This window comes from Quercus lobata, chromosome 8, assembly GCF_001633185.2.
Source record: "Quercus lobata isolate SW786 chromosome 8, ValleyOak3.0 Primary Assembly, whole genome shotgun sequence".
NCBI classification, from domain to species: Eukaryota; Viridiplantae; Streptophyta; class Magnoliopsida; order Fagales; family Fagaceae; genus Quercus; species Quercus lobata.
Window position 1 is genome coordinate 7046394 of NC_044911.1, and position 23674 is coordinate 7070067.

The window sequence follows — 23674 nt, forward strand, 5'->3', positions numbered from 1 at the left end:
CTATTTGTTGGTCTCAGCCTTCCCCCAACCTTCTCATGCGATCTTGTAATCTCATTGAAATCACTTGCGTAAATCCAAGGTAGGGAAAATTTTGGGAATAGTTGTTGGAGGCAGCTCCAGGAACGATGATGATTTTGGGTCTTCGGCGCACCGTAGAACCCTATAAAGCGCCATGAGTTCTCTTTACCCATATTGAAAATTGCATCGATAAAATTTGGAGAAGAATTGACCACCTTTAAATCTATATCCTACTTCCAGAACAGAGCAAGGCCACCACCTCAATGAATTCTGGACACTCCAAACTTATGCCCCATCTGTAATTTATCGCGAATACTATCAAGCCTAGCTTCTTCCAGTCATGTTTCGACCAAAAACACAACTGCAAGATCTTGTACACGGACTAAGTCACTGAGCTCTTGAACTGTACGTGGGTTCCCAAGCCCACGACAGATCCAGCATAGAAGACTTATGGCTGTTGGCAGGGCTATTTGATAGCCTCCGCCAATGCATCATGGATTTTAGAAACATCTTGAGATGCCAAATGTCATTTTGAGGGACCTTTAAACAGTTCATAATTAGGAAAGGAGTGGCGTTTTTTTGTGGGAGGGATTTCTTGGGATGAGTTTTGGGTAGATTTTTTACGGGGTATGTGTTTCCAGGTTGCTGTTTGAGGGTGAGTGTTTAAGGTAGGGTCCTGGTAGAGGTTAGGGGTATCGTGAGGATTGGCTTTGTTTTCGTGGGATTGGGTGTTTTGGTTATTAGGGTCACGTGTTGTGGAAGTGGGAGGCACGTGGGGTTCATTAGCTTTCAGTTTGAATTCAGTAACTTGTGTGTCTTCACTCATCGATTTGATTGCATGATTTATGTTACCCGGATCAGTTGGACTTCTACAAATTTTGCATGCCTCATTAACTCCTTCCTTATTTGCCTCTTCTTCCATAATCGGTCCCGAGTTAATAGGAGGTTTTTTTGTAACTGACACCGCATTCAAACTCTGCATTAAATACTCATTACCACCATTCGTTTCCATGTCAGGAGTTGACGTTTTCGGCGAAGATTCCTCCGTAGGTTTCCTCGTGTTTGCCTTTGAGCTCGAGAATATGCCTAGAACCAAGACAACGCTTCTCCAAGATGGGAAAAAAGGAGGAGCTCTCAAGCTAGGACCAAATTGCTTTGCGTCATTAGACAAGCTCCCTTCGCTGTTGATCCAAATAGCACAATCTTTGTCGCTATGGGTAAGACATCCGCGCCAATAACACAAATTGGGTAACCTTTCATACTTAAATGGCACCCAGAATTGACTACCATCTTCGCGCGTGACAACCTGTCCCCTGCACAATGGTTGGTTGACATCAATAGATACTCGGATTCTCATGAAACCACCCCCATCACAGTCCACCTCATCTAATGGTTCACACACCTCTCCAATGACATCACATAGTTTTTTTGCGACCTCGATATTCATAAACTTGACAGGAATATCATGGAGTTGAACCCAAAAACATGCCTTATCAAGGAGAAGGCTACGGTTAGGCACCTCCCCATTATAGTGTTGAAATAGAACCATGTGCTTGTCAAAGCTCCATGGTTCACTACTGATCACCCTATCTACCTCAGATTTGTTATCAAAGATGAAAAGTAAAATATGATCTCTCATAGACTTAACCTTGAAGCCGTTTTAGGACCTCCACAATGGCTTGAAGGTTTTGATCACAACATCGACACTCAATGCTCTTTTTGTCAGAAATTTCGCTGCAAGAGTAAAGTTGTTGGACTGGTAACTATTGGAGAGTAGGAAACCCGGGCCCTCTTTCTCAGAGAGAGAAAGCCAGTTCCATTCTAATGTAAGTGACTCCATAGTATAGGAAAATTGAGGCTAAGAAAGATAGAACACACTCTGTTTCCCCAACCCCAAAAAGAAAAACCACAAGCCCTAGAGATAACGTTGTTATCACAGGGAAACCACTAGCACCTTTCCAAGAAAGGGACTTCAATTCTACAGCCTAAGAGAAGGTGGAGAATAGCCAACTTTCTTAGCAACAGAGAAACACCGTATCTATATCTATATATATATCTAAAAGATGAAGTGTAGCATTTATTGTTGCTACGCTCTTATTAAGCCATTTCATCCTCCACGTCATTGCCACATCATTATTGTTTTTCATATTTGGTTTTACCTTTAATTTTTTTGAAAATATTAAATATACAAATACATTGACTTTACAAATTCATCTTAAGTGGTTTTAACTTTACATATTCACCTACTTTGATTTTGATGTTAGTAAGTATTATCTGTACATATTTCTCTTAGACGGTTTTAACTTTACATATAATTTTGTCTCTTAATCTTCCTTTATTTTGGCTCTTCTTATTCTCGTCTTCTTACTATAAATTTGTCACTCTCTCCCATTTTATGCATATTTTTCCCACATAAAAAAGGTTATTTCTCGTCCTCTCTCTCATTTTTTATTGGATTTTTTATGAGTTTTGTACTCCCATTGTCTTATCATTGACTAATTTATGTGTTACTTGATGCAATTATTTATTTATTTTTTTTTTATGATTTTATTTACAACACAAAATAGTTTTAATGTTGTTGACTAGATTTAGGGAAAAATCATATTATAATATGTCCATATTTTGTGTTGTTGTCAGGTTTTAGTTAATTTGGAAAAGAGCAGGATAGTCTGGACGATATGATGAAGAACGTACAATTAATGCAGTTGAAGAAGATGGTATTTGTACAGTTTCCTTTCACAATTTGTAAATATTTTGTTTAACAAATTATCAGCAAATTGTTATGTTTTTATTATATGATATTTTTAGATGCCCAAGTAATTGTTTCAAGCATTTACGAATATTTTGTATTGGTCATATTCCTTATCTCATTTGTGTATTCTTTGAGATTTTTAAGAAAACAAATTCAATTTTGTGTTTAAAATTATTTATTTGCTTATTCATTTTTCATATGTTGGATTAGATGTTAGATTAGATTATGCTAGTTGTAGGGATATTAGGCCTAGTAAGATGTATTGTGCCGGGGGCCCAATCCGAGGACACCTCATAAGTCCGAGGATGGATAGACATGGGATAGAGGTAAGCACTGACAAATAAAGGAAGGGATTTAGGCATTATGTTCTAGGGAAGTGATCCGGAGATGAATGCTTCCTCGGCTAGGCAAAGCTGAGGTTAGAAGATGCGGTTTGACATCGAGAGCAACGTTCCGGACGGTTTCACTGATGAGGATAATGACATATTTCTATTGCGTCACTTTAAAATCTTATTAAAAATTTTGAATTTGATTTTGCATTGGATATTTGGCTTTATCACATCACTTTTGAAATGTTCTACACTTTCAAAAGAAGAAGTTTGACTTTGATGTGATTTTTATTTTTCCATTTCTTTTTTTGAATTGTAATTTTTGTTGAATTTTTTTTTTTGATACGTTTTTTTGGTGTTTTTGATTGTATGATGGATACAATTGGAATTGAAAAGGTTTGTTTAAAACTAAAAAAAATAATTTCCAAAATTTATATACTTTTTTAATGATACACAAAATGTTATAAATAATTTTTCTTAAAAAATTAATATTTTTGCTACATTTTGAATTCTTGAGAAAAATTGTATTGTTTTCATTTTGGTATGACAAAAATTGTATATGTTACATTTATGATTGTTCCTATAATAAATGAAAATATGATTATGAAATACATTACTATTTATTAAATCAGTCCAAAGACTCCAAACTGTAAAAACTGAATTTAATAAGATCATCTTAAAAATATTATCATGCGCAACACGTGGGTCTGCGACTAGTGCATAATAAATTGTCAAACATATTGGATATACATATATACAAAGTAGGTTATAATATAGAAAAGGTTAAAAATGGAGATAATGTCGTTGAAGAGACAGATTGAGGGCTCGATTCCTATCTCAATCAATCTAGTCAGCTTAATTCATGGTGATTGATTGAAGCTTGAGTGGGTTGATTTCCTAATTTTCCTGTTTTTTTACACCTACCTGAACAGCTTGTTGTGTCGATCTATTGAGCTCTTAAGCTATATTGATCCAAGTGTAAATTTCGATCGATCAAGTTTTGGAAAAGCAGTTTCTCTGCGAAAATTTATTAGATAATGGTTTTAAGGTGCTTCCAACGACAAGTATGTTTCGTGAATGTTAACACCATCCAAAGTGTCTCTCCAAAGGCGCCTTTTGAAGGGCTATAACGCCCTTGGTTATAAATAATTAATGATGCATAGTCATATACTCATATATGAGTACTTTTTCACTATTTGTATAGGAATAATTCACAAGAATTTTCTCAAGAGTGCTACTTGAAGAGTTATCAATTTAATTGTATCATTGGGAGAAATTTGCAATAACCATTAAGCATAATTTTTGTGGCGGCAAATATTGTCTAAGGACAACAAAGTTTCTTGCCTATAAGCCCTTTATTAACCAATCATTTTATTGGTTCTTCATAGTATTACACACTTAATTTCACCATATTGAATAAGCAATTTTGTCACTGTCTCACCCAGATGTTCCTCATTATGAACTCTCTGAACCCAATTTGCATTGATATGAACCCTTTCAATGCTCTGCTTCAAGGTTCTAGCAATCTTGGAGTTAGTACGGCTCGCAAAAAACTCCTCTATTTCCTTGGCCTTCTCAAACGAAGCAAACTGGGGGATAGATATAACATAACAAGAAAAAGAAAAAAGAAAAAAGAAAAAAGATAAGCAATAACAATAACTGATAAAATGCATTTGAATTTAAATTTTCTAAAATTTTAATTGAGACACAAAGGACAAAAACTGATACTTGTGAGTCTAACAAGTAACAACAGAAGAGAGAAGGAGAAAGAGAGAGACAAACCGGCGAGACAATTGAGTTGACAAAGTGAGTTATTAGATTTCCAGAACCCCAGGTTTTTGAAATATGCTCCCAGTTATCCTATTTTTCAATCACATTTAAGAGCAGAAAAAATGCATTAGATAACAAAGTAGTATGTACCAGTGATGAATTATGAATGTTCCTGTTGATGAACACAAGAATAGAATAATAGGGGGATCAGTGCCAAAGTAAATCAAAACAAGTTACCCTTTTCGTTCATGTTATACATAAAGATTTCAGCAACAATAAGTTAGAAAAAGAATTGTTATAGACTAGCAGCATGGAATTTCTGACCAAAATAAATTGAAAAGTGGTATGTACTAGTGATGAACATGAGGATAGAATAATAGGGGTTCAGTATCAAAGTAAATAAAAACAATTTACCCTTTCATTCAAGTTATACCTAAAGATTCCAACAACAATAAGCTAGAAAAAGAATTGTAATAGAAGCATAATGGAATTTTTTGACCAAAATAAATTAAAACTGTACTTGTGTTAAAACCAGAAATTCTGATATAGATGTGGCTTAACTTGATATTGACATATCCAAAATCTAAAGCCCCTACAATGGTACAATCCATTTAGTCCGTCCACCTTAAGCATGTAAGTCATCAGGACTTGCTACTTTCAGGAGCTTCATTATCACGTTTTGATCAATCAAATGGGATTCCACAAATACTTGAGCCTTAAATCACAAAAACTTAGGCAACACCTTAGGAATAGGGATCTTAAAGGTTCAATTGCAGCTCTTCGAAGAACTTCGTCTTCTTTGGAGTTGGGGGAAAAGGTCTAAGGTCTACTGGGTGCACCACGATGAATGTTTTTCCTACATGAAAGAAGGAAAGTGCCCTGTCCTCCTATATGCTTAAATCCCTTTGTCTTCCTCAAATCCACAGGCAAAATCTTAGATCAGTCTCTTAATTGTTTAAAGACAATTCTGATCAATGTATTACATGGATATAGTGCATGCAAATGAACGTTTAAAATTCTTCAATGCAATGTGCTTTTTTGCATTTTACGTTACTAATGGATTATTACCTTCATCCATGTCCAAGCTGTTTCGCGTCCTTCCCTACTAACAGCTAGTCCAAGAACAGCATCTAGGGTACGAACCTAGATCAAATGGGAAATAAAGCCAGCATCAACATCCCAAGCTACATCAGACCATTCTTTATCAACATGTGTGAAAAAATTTTGACCTACCTCAGAAGACAACAAAAAGTTGAGAGCTTCAACAATTATGTTGGGATCTGGAGAAGAAGTTAATGAACCTACAAGCACAAAAAGAGACATGTCACCACCATACTAGAGAGATTCAAATATTTTGCAACATTTTAAATAATGATATGTTATTACTTAGAACGCGTGTTTTCTCCTGGCTCGAATTAGTCTCTCTGTACACTCTCAAAAGAGATTCATAACCAAATCTGTTTGAGGTCCTGACTTCACGCATTACAGCAACATATGCTGCCTGCAACCACAACTCATTAGAAAAGTTGATAGGTATTGTAGAAGGAGAAATGCTACTGATTAACTAATGGTTTTTTTACCAACCTTTCTTATGTTAGGATGGAGTAGTGGCGTATTTCTGTCATCCAAGAATGCACGGAAACGTCTATTTGCTTCTTTTAGTGTCAGATCATGTCCAAACACAGCAAGGGCAGTCAAAACCTCTCCTCTCAACATTGCATCTAGATGGCTCTCACCTGTCTTAGGCTCCCAACCAAGCTTCCTGCAAAGAAATTCAAACATCAAAGAAAAAATTAATGGAAGAATGAAATAAAAAAGAATTTGAACCCCGATTCTCCTCATAAAGGAGAGCAAGCAATGCTGCTGAGCTATAAGACTCTTAGTGGTACACACTGGATTTCCATTAGCATATAAGGTCTGATAGAACTCAGTGGTGGTCTGCAACCATCCTCCCAAAGACCCCTTACCCTAAAACATTTTCTGACATCCTATATGCTTCCAAGATAGTTTTATACAGGTTACACAACTTTAGGCATGATCTCTAAGATTTATTCAATATAGTTATTAGTATGTATGACAATTTTTATATTTACTACGCATATATAGAGTATCTCCAAATAAAAGAAATAAATATGCATATACTATTTGCCAGCCACATGATGCAAGAAATATCTACATCTTAGATCCTGAGGAAAAAACTTTGAGAGTCTATCACTACAAAACTTGAAAGAGGAATCACAACGATCCTTAAGTGACTTTTTCTTCTTCCTTAAAGCTCTCTTTTTTGCATTCTGAGACATTTACATTAATCTCCAAGATTTAATGAAAAAAATAGCTCTTGACTGCTATTTATTTGCTATAAGCATCTCTATTTAAGAAAGAAAAAGATTGACTTAAATTCAGAAAATGTCATATATGTATTATTGGCTATAAATCTGAGGAAATGTATTGTCATACATTCTAGTACCTTAATAGTTAACATCTTATGGGACTTTTTCAACCAAATGGAATACAATCAAAGTCAAAGATATCACTTATATTGAAAAAACGGCAGGCAGAGCAACCAGAATGACTTATAAACAAGGACCACCATATGTATTTCAATTATTGGTATATAGGACAACTTACATTGCTGAACCCTGGAAAAGGTTAAAAAATAGTTTAATGAAATTCAGCAAATCAGGGGTTGCATCAGCAGCAATTCTTTCAACTTTGTAACTTATCTGTAATAGAGGTATCAGAATTAGGACTAAGCGCACAACTGAAATATACTTTAAGTCTTAGACAAGAGGTGAACATTACATTGATTAAGTTAGATAGCACGGTATAGTCAAGTTCCTCCTTATAAGCACCCATCAAAGTAAGCAATGAAGTCAAGGACTGCTGGCCAGCCATACAAAGGGCAAATGAATCATCCAGGATGCCTGTTAAAGGAATAAGTTGTGGTAAGTGCTCTTTTCTACCATCAACACATACCATCATGAGATAAAAGCAGGTATGAGTACAAATATCAAAAATACCAAATCTGTCTGTTGCAGATAAGTATTTGTTCTCTATTACATATCGGAGTTTAGCTGCAAGGTCCTCATCATATTTAACCCTATAGAAACCAGTCTGATTGACATTAAGTTTTACCCAAGTAGATGCTAAATTGTTTTCGTCACTCAGGAGCTCTTTCATATCAAGAGTTTCAGACTTTGTTTGCAGTAGAAAATTCTTTTGCACATCATATGAGCCGCAACATAATGTTATTGGAACAATCCATTGCCCATCCCCATGAGAACCACTTGCCAAAAATTGTGACTGCCATTATTACATTCATTTGTTAGAAGTCAGTAAGTTCTCAATATATTATTAAGTGAAACTCATTACAAAATAACACAACTTGGTATACATCTGGGTTAAGATATGTTATTTCAAGAAATAAAGGGTGAACGAGACCAGACACAATAAACCTGCTCGAACAACAATTTTCGATCTTTGACTTTGACAGAGATGACTGGGTACCCCTTTTGCTTTGTCCATGAATTCATTAGCTTGTTCACAGGTGCACCGGATCCCTCCTCAAGTGCAGCCCATAAATCCTTTGTCTTTGCATTTGAGCGAGCAAATTTTTTTATATATGAAGCAAGTGACCTCTGATTGCATACACAAATCAGGAAAAAAAGAGGGCAAAACAGTTACTTAAAACCCTGGGAGAAAAAGTGTTTACAGATGCAAGAAAAAAGATTATTAACTAACGTCTGACATACGATTACATAAGAAATACTTTACAAATGAGCTTCTTAATCCAATTAATAGATTTTAAAAATTGTCTCATGTACTGCAGAAAATGATTGGTTGACAAAGATGGACCTTAAAAGAACCAAGACTTAAGGGGAAGACCGTTTGTGCAACGGTTCAGAATGGGGGATTGGGTGTTTGTGGTTTGGTTCTTGTTAATTAGTTCTTGTTGGGGAAATGGCTGTGGAGATATGCTATGTAAAGGAATTCCTGGTTAGAAGGGTAATAGACACGAAATATGGCAGCATTTTTGGTTGGGGGAGTGGGGGAGGTGTTGGAGTGCTAATAGTGTGCAGGGGCCTTTATGGGGTTTGTCTGTGGAAATATATATTAGGAAGGGGTGGGATGAGTTTTACCGTTTTATCATCTTTAAGGTGGGGGATGGCTCTTCTATTAAATTTTGGCATGATCCTTTGTGTGAGGGACTTCCCTTGGAAAATATCTTTCCATAACTATACAATATTGCTAATGATAAGTACGCTTCAGTGGCTGAGTTGCTATCATTGTTAGAGAAGAACTACCATTTGGATTATTAGTTTTATTCTACTGATTCAAGATTGGGAGTTAGAATTGGTTATCTCCTTTATGGACCTCGTATATTCTAGATATTTGAGATTAAATGGGGTGGATAAAGATTGGGAGTTAGAATTGGTTATCTCCTTTATGGACCTCATATATTCTAGATATTTTATATTAAATGGGGTGGATAAAATATGTTGGAAACTCTCCTCAGGGGGTTTTCGATGTCTGATTTTTTTTTTTATAGGGTTTTACAGCCTGCAAATTTGCTATCATTTCCATGGAAGCCTTTGTGGAAACCAAAAATGCATACAAAGGCTAGTTTCTTTCTTTGGACAACTGTGTTGGGGAAAATTTTGACCATTGATAATTTATGAAGGTGACAAGTGGTGGTGGAGGATTGGTGTTGTATGTGTAAGAGGAACATGGAGACTCTTATATTGCCCTCTAGCTCAAGAGTTGCGGAATAGTGTTCACTATTTAGGGTTCATTAGATCATGACGCATGGTGTTGTGGATCTTTTAGCTAGTTGATCAGGCAAGTTCAACGGACACAGAACTAAGGTACTTTGGAGTACGATCCCTCATTGTCTCATGTGAGTCATCTGGAAGAAAAGAAATAAGCATACTTTTGAAGGGAATTTAAGATTGATTCATGAGTTGAAGTTTTTCTTCTTTCAGACTTTGTTTGAATGGGAAATACTTCGAGTGTTGTTACTTTCACTTCTATGCCTGATTTGCTTGATTTTTTTGTACTTTCATTGTTATTTAGTTTATATTTTTTGTTGCCTCTATAGCACACGGCCTGTGTGCCTTGTTTTCATTGTATTTTCTTATCTCTTTTTTCAATGAATTTTATTCCTTATCAAAAAATAAAATAAACGTAATACATGGCAGCCAAGAAAGAATCTAGAAGCTAATCGAGCTGAGGCTATGTCACAAGATATCAAGTAGATATGCTTTCTAGTGTTTCTTATCTAGATGAGTATCACCATTGTTTCTATATATAAATAGAAATGAGCACTTTTCAAAATATTAATTATATACCATTCATCACATTAATGGTGACTTCCTAAACCTCTTTTATACTATCCAACTAACTTTCAACAAAACCTCTCTAACCTCTTCAGAACTCGCAAAAAGAAAATTCCTATTGTTATCTTTCTTGAAGACTGAATTTATGAAGGGTTTTAATGACATAAATTTCATGTGAAATTGGGGTAGAGGGAACCGAGTTTCTTGTATAATAATAAATATTTTTACTTGGGACAAGAAACTTATACCAGTAAAAAATCTAACACCAACCTGAAAACATTCAGCACCAAGATAGCTTTGTAGCATCCGGATAACAGAAGCACCTTTATTGTAACTTATCGCGTTGACAATTTCATCAATCTCTCTTGCATGATTTATCTCCACCTGAAAATGTATGCTTAAATTGAGATATACTCAAAAAATAATAATACTAATTCCTCAAAGCAATTATACCAAGAAAAGAAAAACAGCATATGCAGAATTACCTCAATGGGATGGGACTCGGCAAGCCCATCTAGCCTAAGACCCTCTGTATAGTCATCAAGAAACTGAGTCCACATTTTCCATTCTGGGAACAAGTGATTAGCCGCTAAATAACTAACCTGAACACAGTCAAATAATAACCGATATATAATTTACAAGCATGCAATCAATAAAGAAAAATATATAGTCACATGACCCATGCTGGCTGTAAAGAAACAAAACCATTTACGAAGAGCTTGGGGCTACATTCCAGACAAAAATGTTCATGTTAGTTTATTTTAATAATGAAGCCAAGCTCAAGCCAACCTTTGAGGCTTGATTGATAAACAAGTCAAGTTCAATCATATTATAAAGTTAGAGGACAACTTTATGAACCTGAGGCTTGGCTTGTATATATATATATATATATATATATATATAAAATAAAATATATAGTTTAAATTAACTTTCTTTAAAAAATTATAAATAAGGTCATAACTTAAAAGATAAATAAAACTATCGGTTTTTTGACTAATGCAGTTGGTCATATAAATGGTCTAATTCATGGTTAAAAAGTTGCGTGTGAATACAAGTTTGATGAACTTAATTTTTTATAGGGCCATAAATGAAGAAAAGTAGTCTAGAAGGGAACCTGATCGATATCACCTAAAACATAAGTAAATATAAGTGAGCATGTATTTTCATAAATATAAGCGAACAAGCTTCAGCTTAATAAACAAAATAAATGGCGTAAGGATGAGCATGTTATCAAGCTTGCTGATAAAATTGAGTTTGGCTCAAGTTTAAAACATAATTAAATAAACCAATCTTGAAATTATAATAAACAGCTCAGTTTGGATCTATTGCAACCCAATGCAATTAATACCCATGTTGCGAACCCCTCATTCAGCCACAAATGAGTCCACCATTCAATTGTTACAAGATTGCCAAACCACTGATGTGCTAGTTCATGGGCTACGACGATCACAACCTAGAGAAAAATAATAATTAAACATTTTGTGTAGTGCTATTAAAACAGTAGCTCCAAACTATATTAGCCAAACGAAATTCTAACAAGAAAAAAAGCAGCATTCACAGCATGCATATTACCCTCTGCTTATTAGCAGCCGTGGAATATTGATTGTCATAGAGCAAATCCGTTTCACAGCATGTAACCAAACCATAATTTGCCATGGTCCCAAAAGCAAAATCAGGGATTGCAACCATATCCAATTTGGGAAGAAAGTAAGGCACTGCAAAGTATCTGCAGAAATTTTCGTGGTTAATCAGAATTTCAAATAATACAGCATAAGCAACAAAATGTAACAACTTAAGGGATCGCCAATAACCATGATCCAGTGTCCACTTAAATTCATTATTTAGCTTAAGACGTGTATACTGTGTCTCGTGATGAATAGTCTGGTGGTGATTCACAGTAAAACTTACTCTTTGTACAATTCAAGTGTCCTAACAGCAACATCCAATGCAAATCTCCCTTGATTTAATTTACCAACCTGACAGTATACTCGAACTTTGACTCCTGTAAAGTGATGTAAGATTACACTATCAGGAACGAGGATCATGATACCATGAGAAACAGTGAACATGGTTTATTGTTTTACCATCAGATGTAAGATGTTCCACATAATCAAACAAGCCAATCACAATTGCCACCAAATATGTAGACATTATTGGTGATTCTTGGTATGAAACTGTCTTCAGATCCCCATCTATTTTTTCTTCAATAATTGGCATGTTGGAAAGAGCTACAAGTTTGGATGGCACGTCCAATGTGATTTTGAACATAGCCTGCAACACTCATGCCCAAAAAGAAGGCCAAATAAGCTTTTGTTTGCATTCCTTTGAAATAGAATCAAACAGATCTACTTCCAATCCAAAAATAATTTAGTCACAATAATCAAAACACTAGCTTCTAAAATTTAGCATGAAGTGTGTTCGGATATAAGATTTGATTTCAGAAAAAAGTGGAAAAGAAGTACAAGATCTTAAATTAACTGAGGGAGAGAGATTGTGACACCTTGCAAGCAGGTTCATCCCAACATGGAAAGCATCGCCTAGCACCAACTGGTTCAAACTGTGTAACTGCCACATTTTTCTTCTCACCGTTGTGCTCAAATGTACTGGAAAGCAAAATAACAATTTAAAATATATACACATTATCAATAAAATTCTTATTTAGCAGAAAACAGAACGCATTTAGCTCCATTAATAAGTAAATGGTGAAGGGTGAAATCATATATATATATATAGGTTCAATCCCATTAAAGAGAGTACATACAGTAACTTAAACCTTTAATTGTTATGTTTAAAGGCCAGCCTGATAATCTCAAATAGAATTGGAAAAAAAAAAATTTAATCATTTTAAGTATACTTGAAAGAACTTATATATAATTTTTAACTGTGTTTATCAAATGCAAAAAAACTGAAGTCAACACTTACCTAGATGAAAAAAATCACTTAAAATTTTAAGTGATTCACATCCTAGTTGATATTATACATGTGGAATGCAAAACATACTTTTATAAAAATGATTCTCATTCCCAAGAATATTTTTGAAACCATTTTTTGTCATCACACACATATACATCTTTACCAGTGCAAACACATCTTGACTGAAGCCCATGCACAACTTGCTAAGATGAGAATTGACAAGTTGTGAATGGAGCAATATAACTTTCACATAGAAATATGTTGAGGTGAGAGTTGGCACTACTTACATCATTTTTATTATGCATCAATGATATTAGAGTAATTAAGTAAGTAGTTGTGAAAAAAGAAAAATTATGAAAAAATTTGTGTGGCTAAACTTTTAGTTATTAGCAGCAAAAATGTGTACCTTGTATAGAAGCCCTTCATTTTGTCGTTCAAAGTTCCTTGAAAGTGGATAGTGAGAAAACCGATCCCGATGAGAAGGGTGTCAGCAAAGTCCAAAACCAAAATCTCGTCCTCTTCAACAACGTGAACTTTTAAAGGCTTCAACACCTGCCCAAGTATCCAAAACTTAATATATGCATTCATATATTCAGCATTTTAATTTAAACGACATAGCGTTTGGTTCGCCCATGAATATGATAATTGCAAACTCACAATTAATAAAAAGGTTGAGTATTTGATCAGCTAAGCTAAGCAAGAGCTGAGCAACAGCGACTAAAACTAAACTAATTAAAGTTAACAATTTATGGTTTAGAATGTTTATAATAAGTTAAAGCATGCATGCAGTTATATTAATCTTAAAAAAAAAAATAATAATAAATGATATGATATCCTGATACGTACCTTAGAAATAGAAGAGTGGGTAAAAGATACGGAGGCGGTATCAACAGAGAGTTCAGCGGCGTTGAGGACGATGAAGCTGGTATCTGCCACGATGTTGAGCTCGATAGCCACGGACCCGGCGAACTTGCATGCGTTCAAGTCCGGTTTCAGCCGTATGTTGTAGCGTATCGGGACTGCGAATTTCGGAAGCCGAGGTTGCCCTTTGAATTGCTCTATACTTTTTTGGGGTGGTCCCATCATTGAGACCTCTAAGGCTTCCTCTGCAATACCTTCGATGACCTCCTTTACAATTTCGTTCCTCAGTTTTTTAATTTCGTCTTCTTCTTTTTCAGAGGAATCCTCATTTGCATCTTCTTCTTTTTTAGAAGAATCCTCATTTGCATCTTCTTCCACTTCGGACTGTGAAGTAGAAGAAGAAGAACCGTAATATTTATAGAAAAAAAGAAAAGAAAAGAAAAGAAAAATGGATGAGTGAGAAAGGAAAAAATGCATTAATATATTTTTGAGAAGGTAGAAGGAAAATATGTGTGATGCATTTGGATGATTTCTCTTTAGCAAATCATTGCGTGATGATTCAATATTAGTATTAAGATAATCTTTTACAAAGTAATTTATTTACAAGATTTATTTATGTGTATCAAGTTTTCTCTTTTATTAGTTTATACTATAGTGTATAAGTCTTGTATATGCATGGTACAATTAAAAAAAAAAAAAAAACTATAGTTCGAGTTATATTTAATATAAGAGTTTACATTTTTTAAGTCATAGATATATACATGAGTTTTACTATTTTTTTTTTTTTGGATATATACATGAGTTTACTCTTTATTTTATTTTGTTTTAATGGGTTTTTGATGGTTTATTTATATTAGACCCTTCTTCTTTTGTACATCATTAACTCACATAGAACAAAAATTAAAAAAACTTAAATAGCACACGAGTCGCAAAATTAGGCAACAATTAAAATCTAATTTAAAATTTAATTAGATTTTTTCTTAGTTTTGGATTTATATATATATATATATATATGTGTGTGTGTGTGTGTGTATGTGAGATTCATGTTTTTATTTTTTATTATTTTATTATTTATATATATATATATTTTATTTTATGTGAATTATGCTTATTTTTTTTTGGTTATAAGTTATAACCCTCTTTAAAAATAAAAAAAAAAAAAAATTTGTGTGTGGGGTTTTTATTTATTTTTTTATTTAATAAAATATTTTGTGTGTGTGTTTGTTTCTTTCAAAAAAAAGAGGTATTTAATATCATTGTAGGCAATATAATAGTATAAACAACGTTAGCCTATAATAGGTCTATTTTGCAAAAAAGATTGATTTTTGTGAATTATAAAAAAGTATCATTCATAAGTTATTTAGTTATATAGTCTTTTTTGGAACTTGATTTTACTAAAATTGAGTTCAAAGTAATACTTAATTTCACCAAAGTTGAATTTTATTCAAGTAATTACTAACGTGGAATGATCGATTTGGAACTAAAACTTTAATTTGTCGCATAAGTGGTTACTACATGGCACTCGACATTGGCGAAATCAAGGTTTACTTTAAACTTGATTTTGATTTAAAAAAAGATGCTACATAATTAAATAACTTGTTAAAAAAAGAGAAAAATACCATCTTGTGCTGGACGGGAACTGGCTGCGTGGTGGGCTGGTTTCTGTGGATGAGAGGGATATGGAATCCACCGTTGTTAATATTACGGAATCCACCGTTGTTAGTATTACGGAGTATAGATCCAGCTGCTACGGCAGCGCCGACTCCCATTAAGAGGCCCAATTCCCAGCTCAATTCCCAGGCCACTGGCAGTAAGAATGCCATTCTTTTTTCTTTTTCCTTTTTAGAGTAACCCAATTGGAGAAAACAATATATGAACTCAGATGTTATTATGTATCAATTTCAGAGCCAGAGATTTTTTTTAATGATTTGAAGGCTACCTTACCAATTTACCATTGTAAGGATAGACAGACAGAGCTTCTTAATCTTAAATAGACGAGCGGTTGCAGTTGAGTGAATGAAGAAGAGATTGAAGGACATTGAAAGAAGAAAGCAATCTATTCTTTTCTCTTTCTTAATTTATTCTCATTCTTATCCAATTCTCATCTTTGAAGAATTTATTTTTTGTCCTTCTTCTACTCCATCCTTCTCCTCTTCCTCTATATATTTTCATTCTTACGAAATTACATCTTCAAAAACAAGATTTTGTAATATTGTACATATTTTTAATAGCATTCTTTTTGTATTTCAATTTTGCTCGTTGCTAACTGCCTTTTGGTTTTGGGACTACGGTTGTACCATCGTCACGCAATAACAATCAAAGTCTTACTTTGCAAAATTATCAAGGAATCAGTTTACTTTGGAATTCTGTATCTGCACAACCTAAGTCCTAAGTTGTTGGGTGAAAGTGAAACCATACGTGTAGCTCACGTGAGGGAAGGGGAATAATGGAAATTGGAAGGACGTAAAGGTTTTGTAGAATCGGCTGCTTTGCGTTTTTCTGAGTGCGTACTAGTGTACTACTACTACTACTACTACTAGTAGATGCCTCTAAGCAATACTTTTCTGTAAACTTCATTCTAAGAAATTCAGTTCTATATCACATGAATTGATTATTTGTGTACCTAACTCCGAAATCATACCTAAATTGAAAAAAATAATAGATTCGCAACTAACAAGACATAGCTCCATAATCAGTTTAGCCCAAAAATATCGTTTTAATCAAGTTTTAAATCAAGTGATTTCATTCATTTGAATATAAAAATAATCAAAGGATACTCAACCCAAAACATACATCCAACTCTAAGATCATACCCAAATTGATAATTAAAAAGAAAGAAAGTAGGGGATAACAAAAGAGGCAACGGATTATCACAACAAATCTTAGATAATAAGTTGTTATGGATAAAGTATTTCTCTAATTAGACTGAAATGGACTAAAATGCTACGTTGACGAGGTAATGTGCAAAACAGCAATGCAAAAAAATTGTATATAGTTAGTTAGGCAACGTTTGAAACAATAAAGGAAAGTAGCATCTTGAGTTTTAGAAACTCGAGATCCATATTAGAACTCGAGTCCAAAAAACTTGCTACGCTAGTGTGTAAATGCCACATAGACCTATAGCGGCGTTTTTATTCAATTTATGGAAATTGAGTCTTTAAAACTCAATTTTCAGCTTAATTTTTTTCCACTTTAAAGCAATCCACTTACAAATCGAGACTTAAAAACTCGATTTTTATCTTGGAACTCGAGTTTTAGACACTCGAGATGCTAGTTTTCAACATTGTTTTGAAACGTGACAATTAACTAAATTTTTTAATATTTATTGTTATTTAGAAAAAAAATTCCTACGTTGACAAAAATACTACACTTGTCAACATAGCATGACAAAAATAGATAATATGCTTGAACTTTTAGAAATTATTAGTCGAAAACCGACGCGATGCGTGGGAATATATAATTATTTTGTAATATGCTATATTATATTATTTATTCTCTAAAAAAATTATTGAAAATAATTTGCTCTCCTTAAAAATTGAACTATTTTTAAAAGTATTTTCCATTTTTGTTCTATTATTTTGGTTTTTTTTTTTAATAACTAAATCATGAAATTAATGAAGAATAAAAAAAAAAAAAAATGTCTATACATATCTATACTATATATAATACCGGAACTTTTGAAATTTTTTTTTTTCTTTCTTCTCTAAAAGTTCCTTAGAAATGTCTTTGGCCATTTAAGGCAGTATCTTGACCCTTAACTACTAGAGCATTGTAAATATTAGGCATTTTCCGAGGGGAGGGGAGGAGGGGGGGGGGGGAGTTACATCCAATACCGGATCGATGATTTGAGCTATACGTCCCAAGTTTTTTTTTTTTCAAGCACAGAAACCCCAGGATTAGAAGTAGTAGGATTGTGATTTCTATGTTATGTATGGCCGTGCCTAAGGGCATATCGGTTGAAGTGGATTCTTCTTTTTGATCAATCAAAACCTCTTCCCAAACTGTACAAGCTTCTTCCAAAGCATACGGCTTGGTATGATTCAATTCAGCACTTTGTTCGTTCGGGTTTGATTGTGTTATAGATCTATAATTTGAATTAGGTTTATCGTTGTATGAATTGCATTGCTAATATTGACCCCAAAAAAGAAATAGTAGGTATAGCTAATCCGTGAACAGCCAACCATCACACTGTAAAAATGGGATAGGTTCTATTTACTGATTAATAATCGGGAATGTCGGCAAAAAAATAAAAAATGATCCGCATAATTATTTTTACAATTAAATCTTATGTTATCAAATGCTACCAAGCCAAAATCCATTCTATGGATTTTGGCTTTGACTTCTATAAACTAAATAACTACTCATTTTATTTAAAAAAAAATTATATATTGATTAATTAATATTTTTTTATTATTATTAAGGATCCACTTGATTGAATTTTCTCCACTTATGAAAGGTCAAGCCGATACAATAGGCATTGCCGTGCAAAGAGCTTTGCTTGGAGAAATAGAAGGAACATGTATCACACGAGCAAAATCTGAGAAAATACCACATGAATATTCTACCATGATAGGTATTCAAGAATTAGTACATGAAGTTTTAATGAATTTGAAAGAAATTGTATTGAGAAGTAATTTGTAAGGAATTAGTGGTGCGTCCTCTCATGTATCTAGGCCAATGATCCTAAACCCTGCAAGAACCAAATTCTACATTTAGCATTATCAAAATCAGATAAAAATTAAACCTCCAATTAATCATGTTTTGAGATTTTCTATTTCCTCGTGACCAAACTTTTGAGGTAGATTTTTTATTATCGATGAGACTGCAAGATCAAATTATTATGTGTTGCACATAATAAGAAAAATTATGCTAAACATAATGATGAAGCCAAAATCGTCAGTTGGGTCACTTATCCAATTTGGAGCTCTTGACGATCTTGTAGTACCTTCAAAATGAAGGAGGAACTGACCGAAGAGACCACCAGGTTGAGCCCGATGGGGGAGCCTCCGATGCTCAAGTTAGTATCGGCCCATATCTTTCGTATCTAGAGAGCATTTTGTAATAGTTTTTTGATGTATCTTAGCAAATAGACAGATTGTCCCTTTTATAGGTGACTTAGGTAGCTGTTGGATATAAATGAGGGTGATTATTATCCTAATTGTAATGTTCTTTGTTTTGATGAGAGAGTTTAAGGCCTTTGATGGTCATTATTGAATGTGTTGGGTAGTTACTCATCTATCTTTGATGGCCTACTAATGATGCAATGACTGTCCATTAAGATAAACGACCTTAACGATTTTTATGGACTCATCAACTACCCCCCATTCCCAAGTCTGATTTTGCTTTATGCTAGTCAGGCTTTGGGAATATTCTTGACTTGTTTAGATTCGGACTTCTTTATCTTCAACTACTTTCTTCTTCAAGAATGGTAGTATTTTTGTGACGACTTCTTAGTATCTACGTTTTGAAGGTCTTTTTGGACATTTGAGGGATCATAACTTGATCTTGAAAGTGAGCTAATTTCCTTGGACGGTCATTTTTTAGCCTTGTTGAAGAGTGAGGCGATTTCTTTGGATGACCATTTTTTATCACTTTGATGCTTCTTCTTTCATTCATTTTTTTGGTTGTCTCATTTGATATTCTTGATTTGCATGTGACTTGCGTTTGCGTGAGAATCCTTATCTACTTCCACTCGTCTAAGCATATTTAGTCATTTAGTCACTTAGCCACTTTTAGGTGGCTTACATCTAGTTACAGAGCTTCGTCATTTTGACTTTTTAGTGATTTACATCGGTCTAGCAGAATCTTGTCCCTGTTTTTTTAGGTGACTTACATCCATTTTTAAGGAATCTTGTCACTTAGACTTCATCAATTATTTACATCCATCTTGGTGGAATTTTATCACTTAGCCATTTTTTGGTGACTTACATCCATTTAAGGAATCTTGTCACTTAGGCTTCATCAGTGATTTACATCCGTCTTGGCGGAATCTTATTACTTAGCCATTTTTTTTGGAGACTTACATCCATTTAAGGAATCTTGTCACTTAAGCTTCGTCAGTGATTTACATCCGTCTTGGCGGAATCTTACCACTTGGCCATTTTTTTGTGATTTACATCTATTTAAGGAATCTTGTCACTTAGACTTCGTTAGTGATTTACATCCGTTTTGGTGGAATCTTATCACTTGGCCATTTTTTAGTGACTTACATCCATTTAAGGAATCTTGTCACTTGTTGGAAAGATTCCTTAACGCTATGTCATTTTGGACCTTCTTGAGGCCATGTTGATATCTGCATTAAGTTGCACATGCACTTGCCAAGACTTGGTTAAACAAGAATTTTAGAATAATTTATATATAAATAATAAGTTATCAATAGCCTAGGTGAACCTTTTTCTTATTTCCTTGTAATTCTAGAGTTTTACCTCTTTTGTTATTCGTCTAGTAATGCATACATTTTTGCATGAAACCTTACTAGGTGTAAATTTTTATAGATGAATATAAAAGAGACCGAGATAAATGTGTTACCTTAAATGACGATATTATTTTGTCATATACCTCAATCTTTTTATTGCTGGGATCTTCTTGACAAGCTCTTACTTTTTAAGATGACGAGCTCTTCTCTTTTCAAGAATTTTTTTTTTTTTGGGAGTGCTTTGACGACCATGGTCATTGCTATTCAAAGTAGCAATTTCCTCTTCTCTCTTCTTTAATTGTACACTTAAGTCACTTCAATAGTGCTAACTTTATTTTGTTAGGAATGACAATATACAAATATTCAATTGCATGCTATACAATTATGGATGTCATTTGACGAAGTGCATTCTAGATGTATAGTATGATTTGTGAAGACTGAAGATTGGCTACATGCTTCTTTAAAGTGTCAAAGTTAAAGCTAATATGTTGATTATTTTGGATCTCAACTTTCCCAACATATATCAAAAATGATTTTAAGATGAAAAGAAGTGTTTGATATTGTAATATCATGTGCAATAATTTGGTAAGATATGAACTAGAGAAACCGTCATGAATATTTAAAAAAAAGGGTGTTGCAAATCTTTTATTCTAGACCTCAAGTTTCTCTATTCCGACCTTACTAAATCATATAAGTATTTAACTTTCAAAATAACAAACTGTTGCAGACATTTAAAGAATAAAAAGGGTTAAATCGTTAAATAATGCAACTCATCACGTTCTACTATACTATTATAGTAAAACCATAATGATATTTGATTCCACTTTTTAGTGCATCAACAGGGCATATTTTAAAAATAATTTGACTTCACATTTCTTACAATCTCAGTAATTATAGAGCTAGACCAAAGGAAAGTATATGATTTCCTTGGATTTTTTTTTCCCCCACATTTAGTTAGCAACTTATGCGATGCCTTAAATTTAAGATATATACGCTACACACATTACAATCAAGTTTTGGAAATTAAGTTAACAAGAGAGAGTGAGCAAGGTTTATTTACCTATCACCTTGGAGACTTTTTTAGAAATTGCATATCTGAGCCCACCTTTGCAAGGATGTTAGAACATGCATGCTTTGCTTGGAGCCACTTTGCGCACATGACAAGTGACTTGGATGTGTGTGTGGGACTTTTGGTATCCTTTTAAGTTGATTCCTATTCAATGAGCTCTTCTTTGTTCGGTTGGTATTGGCTTCAAAGTTACTAGGGCTTGATTTGCCATTTGTGATGTCAAAGGAATTTTCACAATCTTTAGTTGTATTCCCCTTTTCCACTTAAGAGTTTTTGATCTTTTTCTTGGCTGTTTCTTTTTGACAAGTTCTCATTCTAAAGCTTATGAACTTAAGAATATAGGTACAGTAAATAGTCTACTACTTTTACTGTGCAAAGTGTTAGACTTGGAGCAGCATTGTCAAGTAAGAAATTCACAAATATTATTAACAACAAATGTATAAAATTTTGTTGTGGCTTAGGGACGGTATATGTTGATGTGTCCATGACATGGTCTTTAGCATAGTATCCCTTAGTGTGTTTACGTAACACAAATATGTATGTGCATAAATAAAATGTAATTTATTTCGTACTGAGCATTAAAATTATGGCTCAATTTATGAAAGTATGATGCACAGACATATAGATACCACCAAAGTTTTCATGAAACTGTGTGGTGAGATTTGTGTATAAATGGAACAATTTTCGTGCTCTATTTTCAAAGTCAAGGCAACATGTATATATACATGGAAAATTTTGAACAATAAACTTTGTTCGTTCTATGGTAGAAAATTTCAAGATATTGATTCTAAATATCTTTATATAGATTGGCATAAAATTTACGATTTTTTCAATCACAAAAATAACATTTAATTTATTTGACTGAAGGCCGCAAGGAGCATTCATAGGAGGATCCTTAACGCCCATTAGGAAATTCACTAACTATTTTCTTTGAAAACCTTAGATTAAATTTCAAAATTCTAAAAATGCAACCAAATAACTTTTGGTTTTAATGCCTAAACCTGGGGTTTATAAATTTGGAAAGGCAGTAAGATTTGACTCCACCTCTTTAATGTCCAAAATTATGAGATAAATTTTGGTTTCGTTTTTCTTTAATACTCAAAATTAATATCTTTAAATTTAGCAGAAAAACAAAGGTTGAGAGTCTTTACCTTAAATGGTTCTTAACAGCAATGTTTAAATGTTGGAATATCATAAATTCATAACCTTGACCGATAAACACAACATAAGCATTATATCATATGGTGCATGAGCATAGGCATCACAGAAACTTATTCACCATTTAAAGAAGATATTTGAGGAATCTTAGTTTGAAACCAAAACAATGTCTCCTTTTTTTCTTTTTTTTCTTTTATTCCTTATCTTAGCAAGATACACTAGGAAAGAAAAGTGGTGATATGAAAATTCATAATGCGTGCATATCAACTAGGATGTTATGATATGATTATATTAGGAAATGTAATAAAACATTTTTGATGGCCATAAATAGGATATCAAGGCCATAAAATTTGGCTCTAATAGGAATATTATAAAGGAAACGGTGGGTCTCCCCATTGGTTAATCCATTTTATTTACCATATATATTATATATCTATGTAGGCTATAACAATTAAAGCCTCACAATTGTACAAATATTTACATCCCCTTTTGAACAAGTACATCTCTCGTACATGAGATATCACCAAATGTTCTTCACTTTTCTAACTAAATATATGCTTCACTATTTAGTTTATGAATAGCCTTATATTTTAGTTTAGCAAAGCAATTTTGTTTGAGTTAATTAATGAGGGGCATGAATCATGGATAATGGATGGATAAATGATCCATTACAGCCTAAACATGCCAATATATGCGTTGTGGAGGCACTTAAGATAATCACGAAGTAAATAGAAAATTTGGGTACTTACTTTCCAATACTGCTTCCTCCATTTGCTTCATTCATGGCCTTGCTCTTTGGAGAGAGGTAGCCTCTTCGCTCTTCCCTCATTATTGTATGCCCACTTTGGGACTTTGGACCAGGACAAAATGGGCTTCTGCCCTTTTCAGCCAAACTAATTAGCATTTTGCCCTTCTTCCTAAACTAATTAGGGAAATGCCCATCTTTTAAAACTCGATTTTCTCAAAATCGAGTTAAAAAAATAAAAAATTTCTGGAACCCTATAGTGACGTTTTTAAGGACCTATAGTGACGTTTTTAAAGACCTATAGTGAC

General features: G+C 33.7%; 1 protein-coding gene across 1 annotated transcript; it reads right to left on the minus strand.

Moving 5' to 3' along the window:
• Positions 1-4392: 4392 nt before the first annotated feature.
• LOC115955075 (aminopeptidase M1-like) lies at positions 4393-15907 on the minus strand. Its single transcript, XM_031073125.1, has 20 exons — positions 15599-15907; positions 13965-14363; positions 13525-13670; positions 12706-12808; positions 12290-12476; positions 12114-12207; positions 11778-11931; positions 11554-11658; positions 10691-10807; positions 10476-10589; positions 8325-8507; positions 7890-8172; positions 7672-7793; positions 7498-7592; positions 6454-6631; positions 6256-6370; positions 6103-6170; positions 5938-6012; positions 4882-4959; positions 4393-4688 (listed from the first exon to the last, which is right to left on the minus strand). The coding sequence occupies exons 1-20, from the start codon at positions 15800-15802 to the stop codon at positions 4482-4484; spliced, it is 3027 nt and encodes a 1008-aa protein (XP_030928985.1). The 5' UTR covers positions 15803-15907; the 3' UTR covers positions 4393-4481.
• Positions 15908-23674: the final 7767 nt, after the last annotated feature.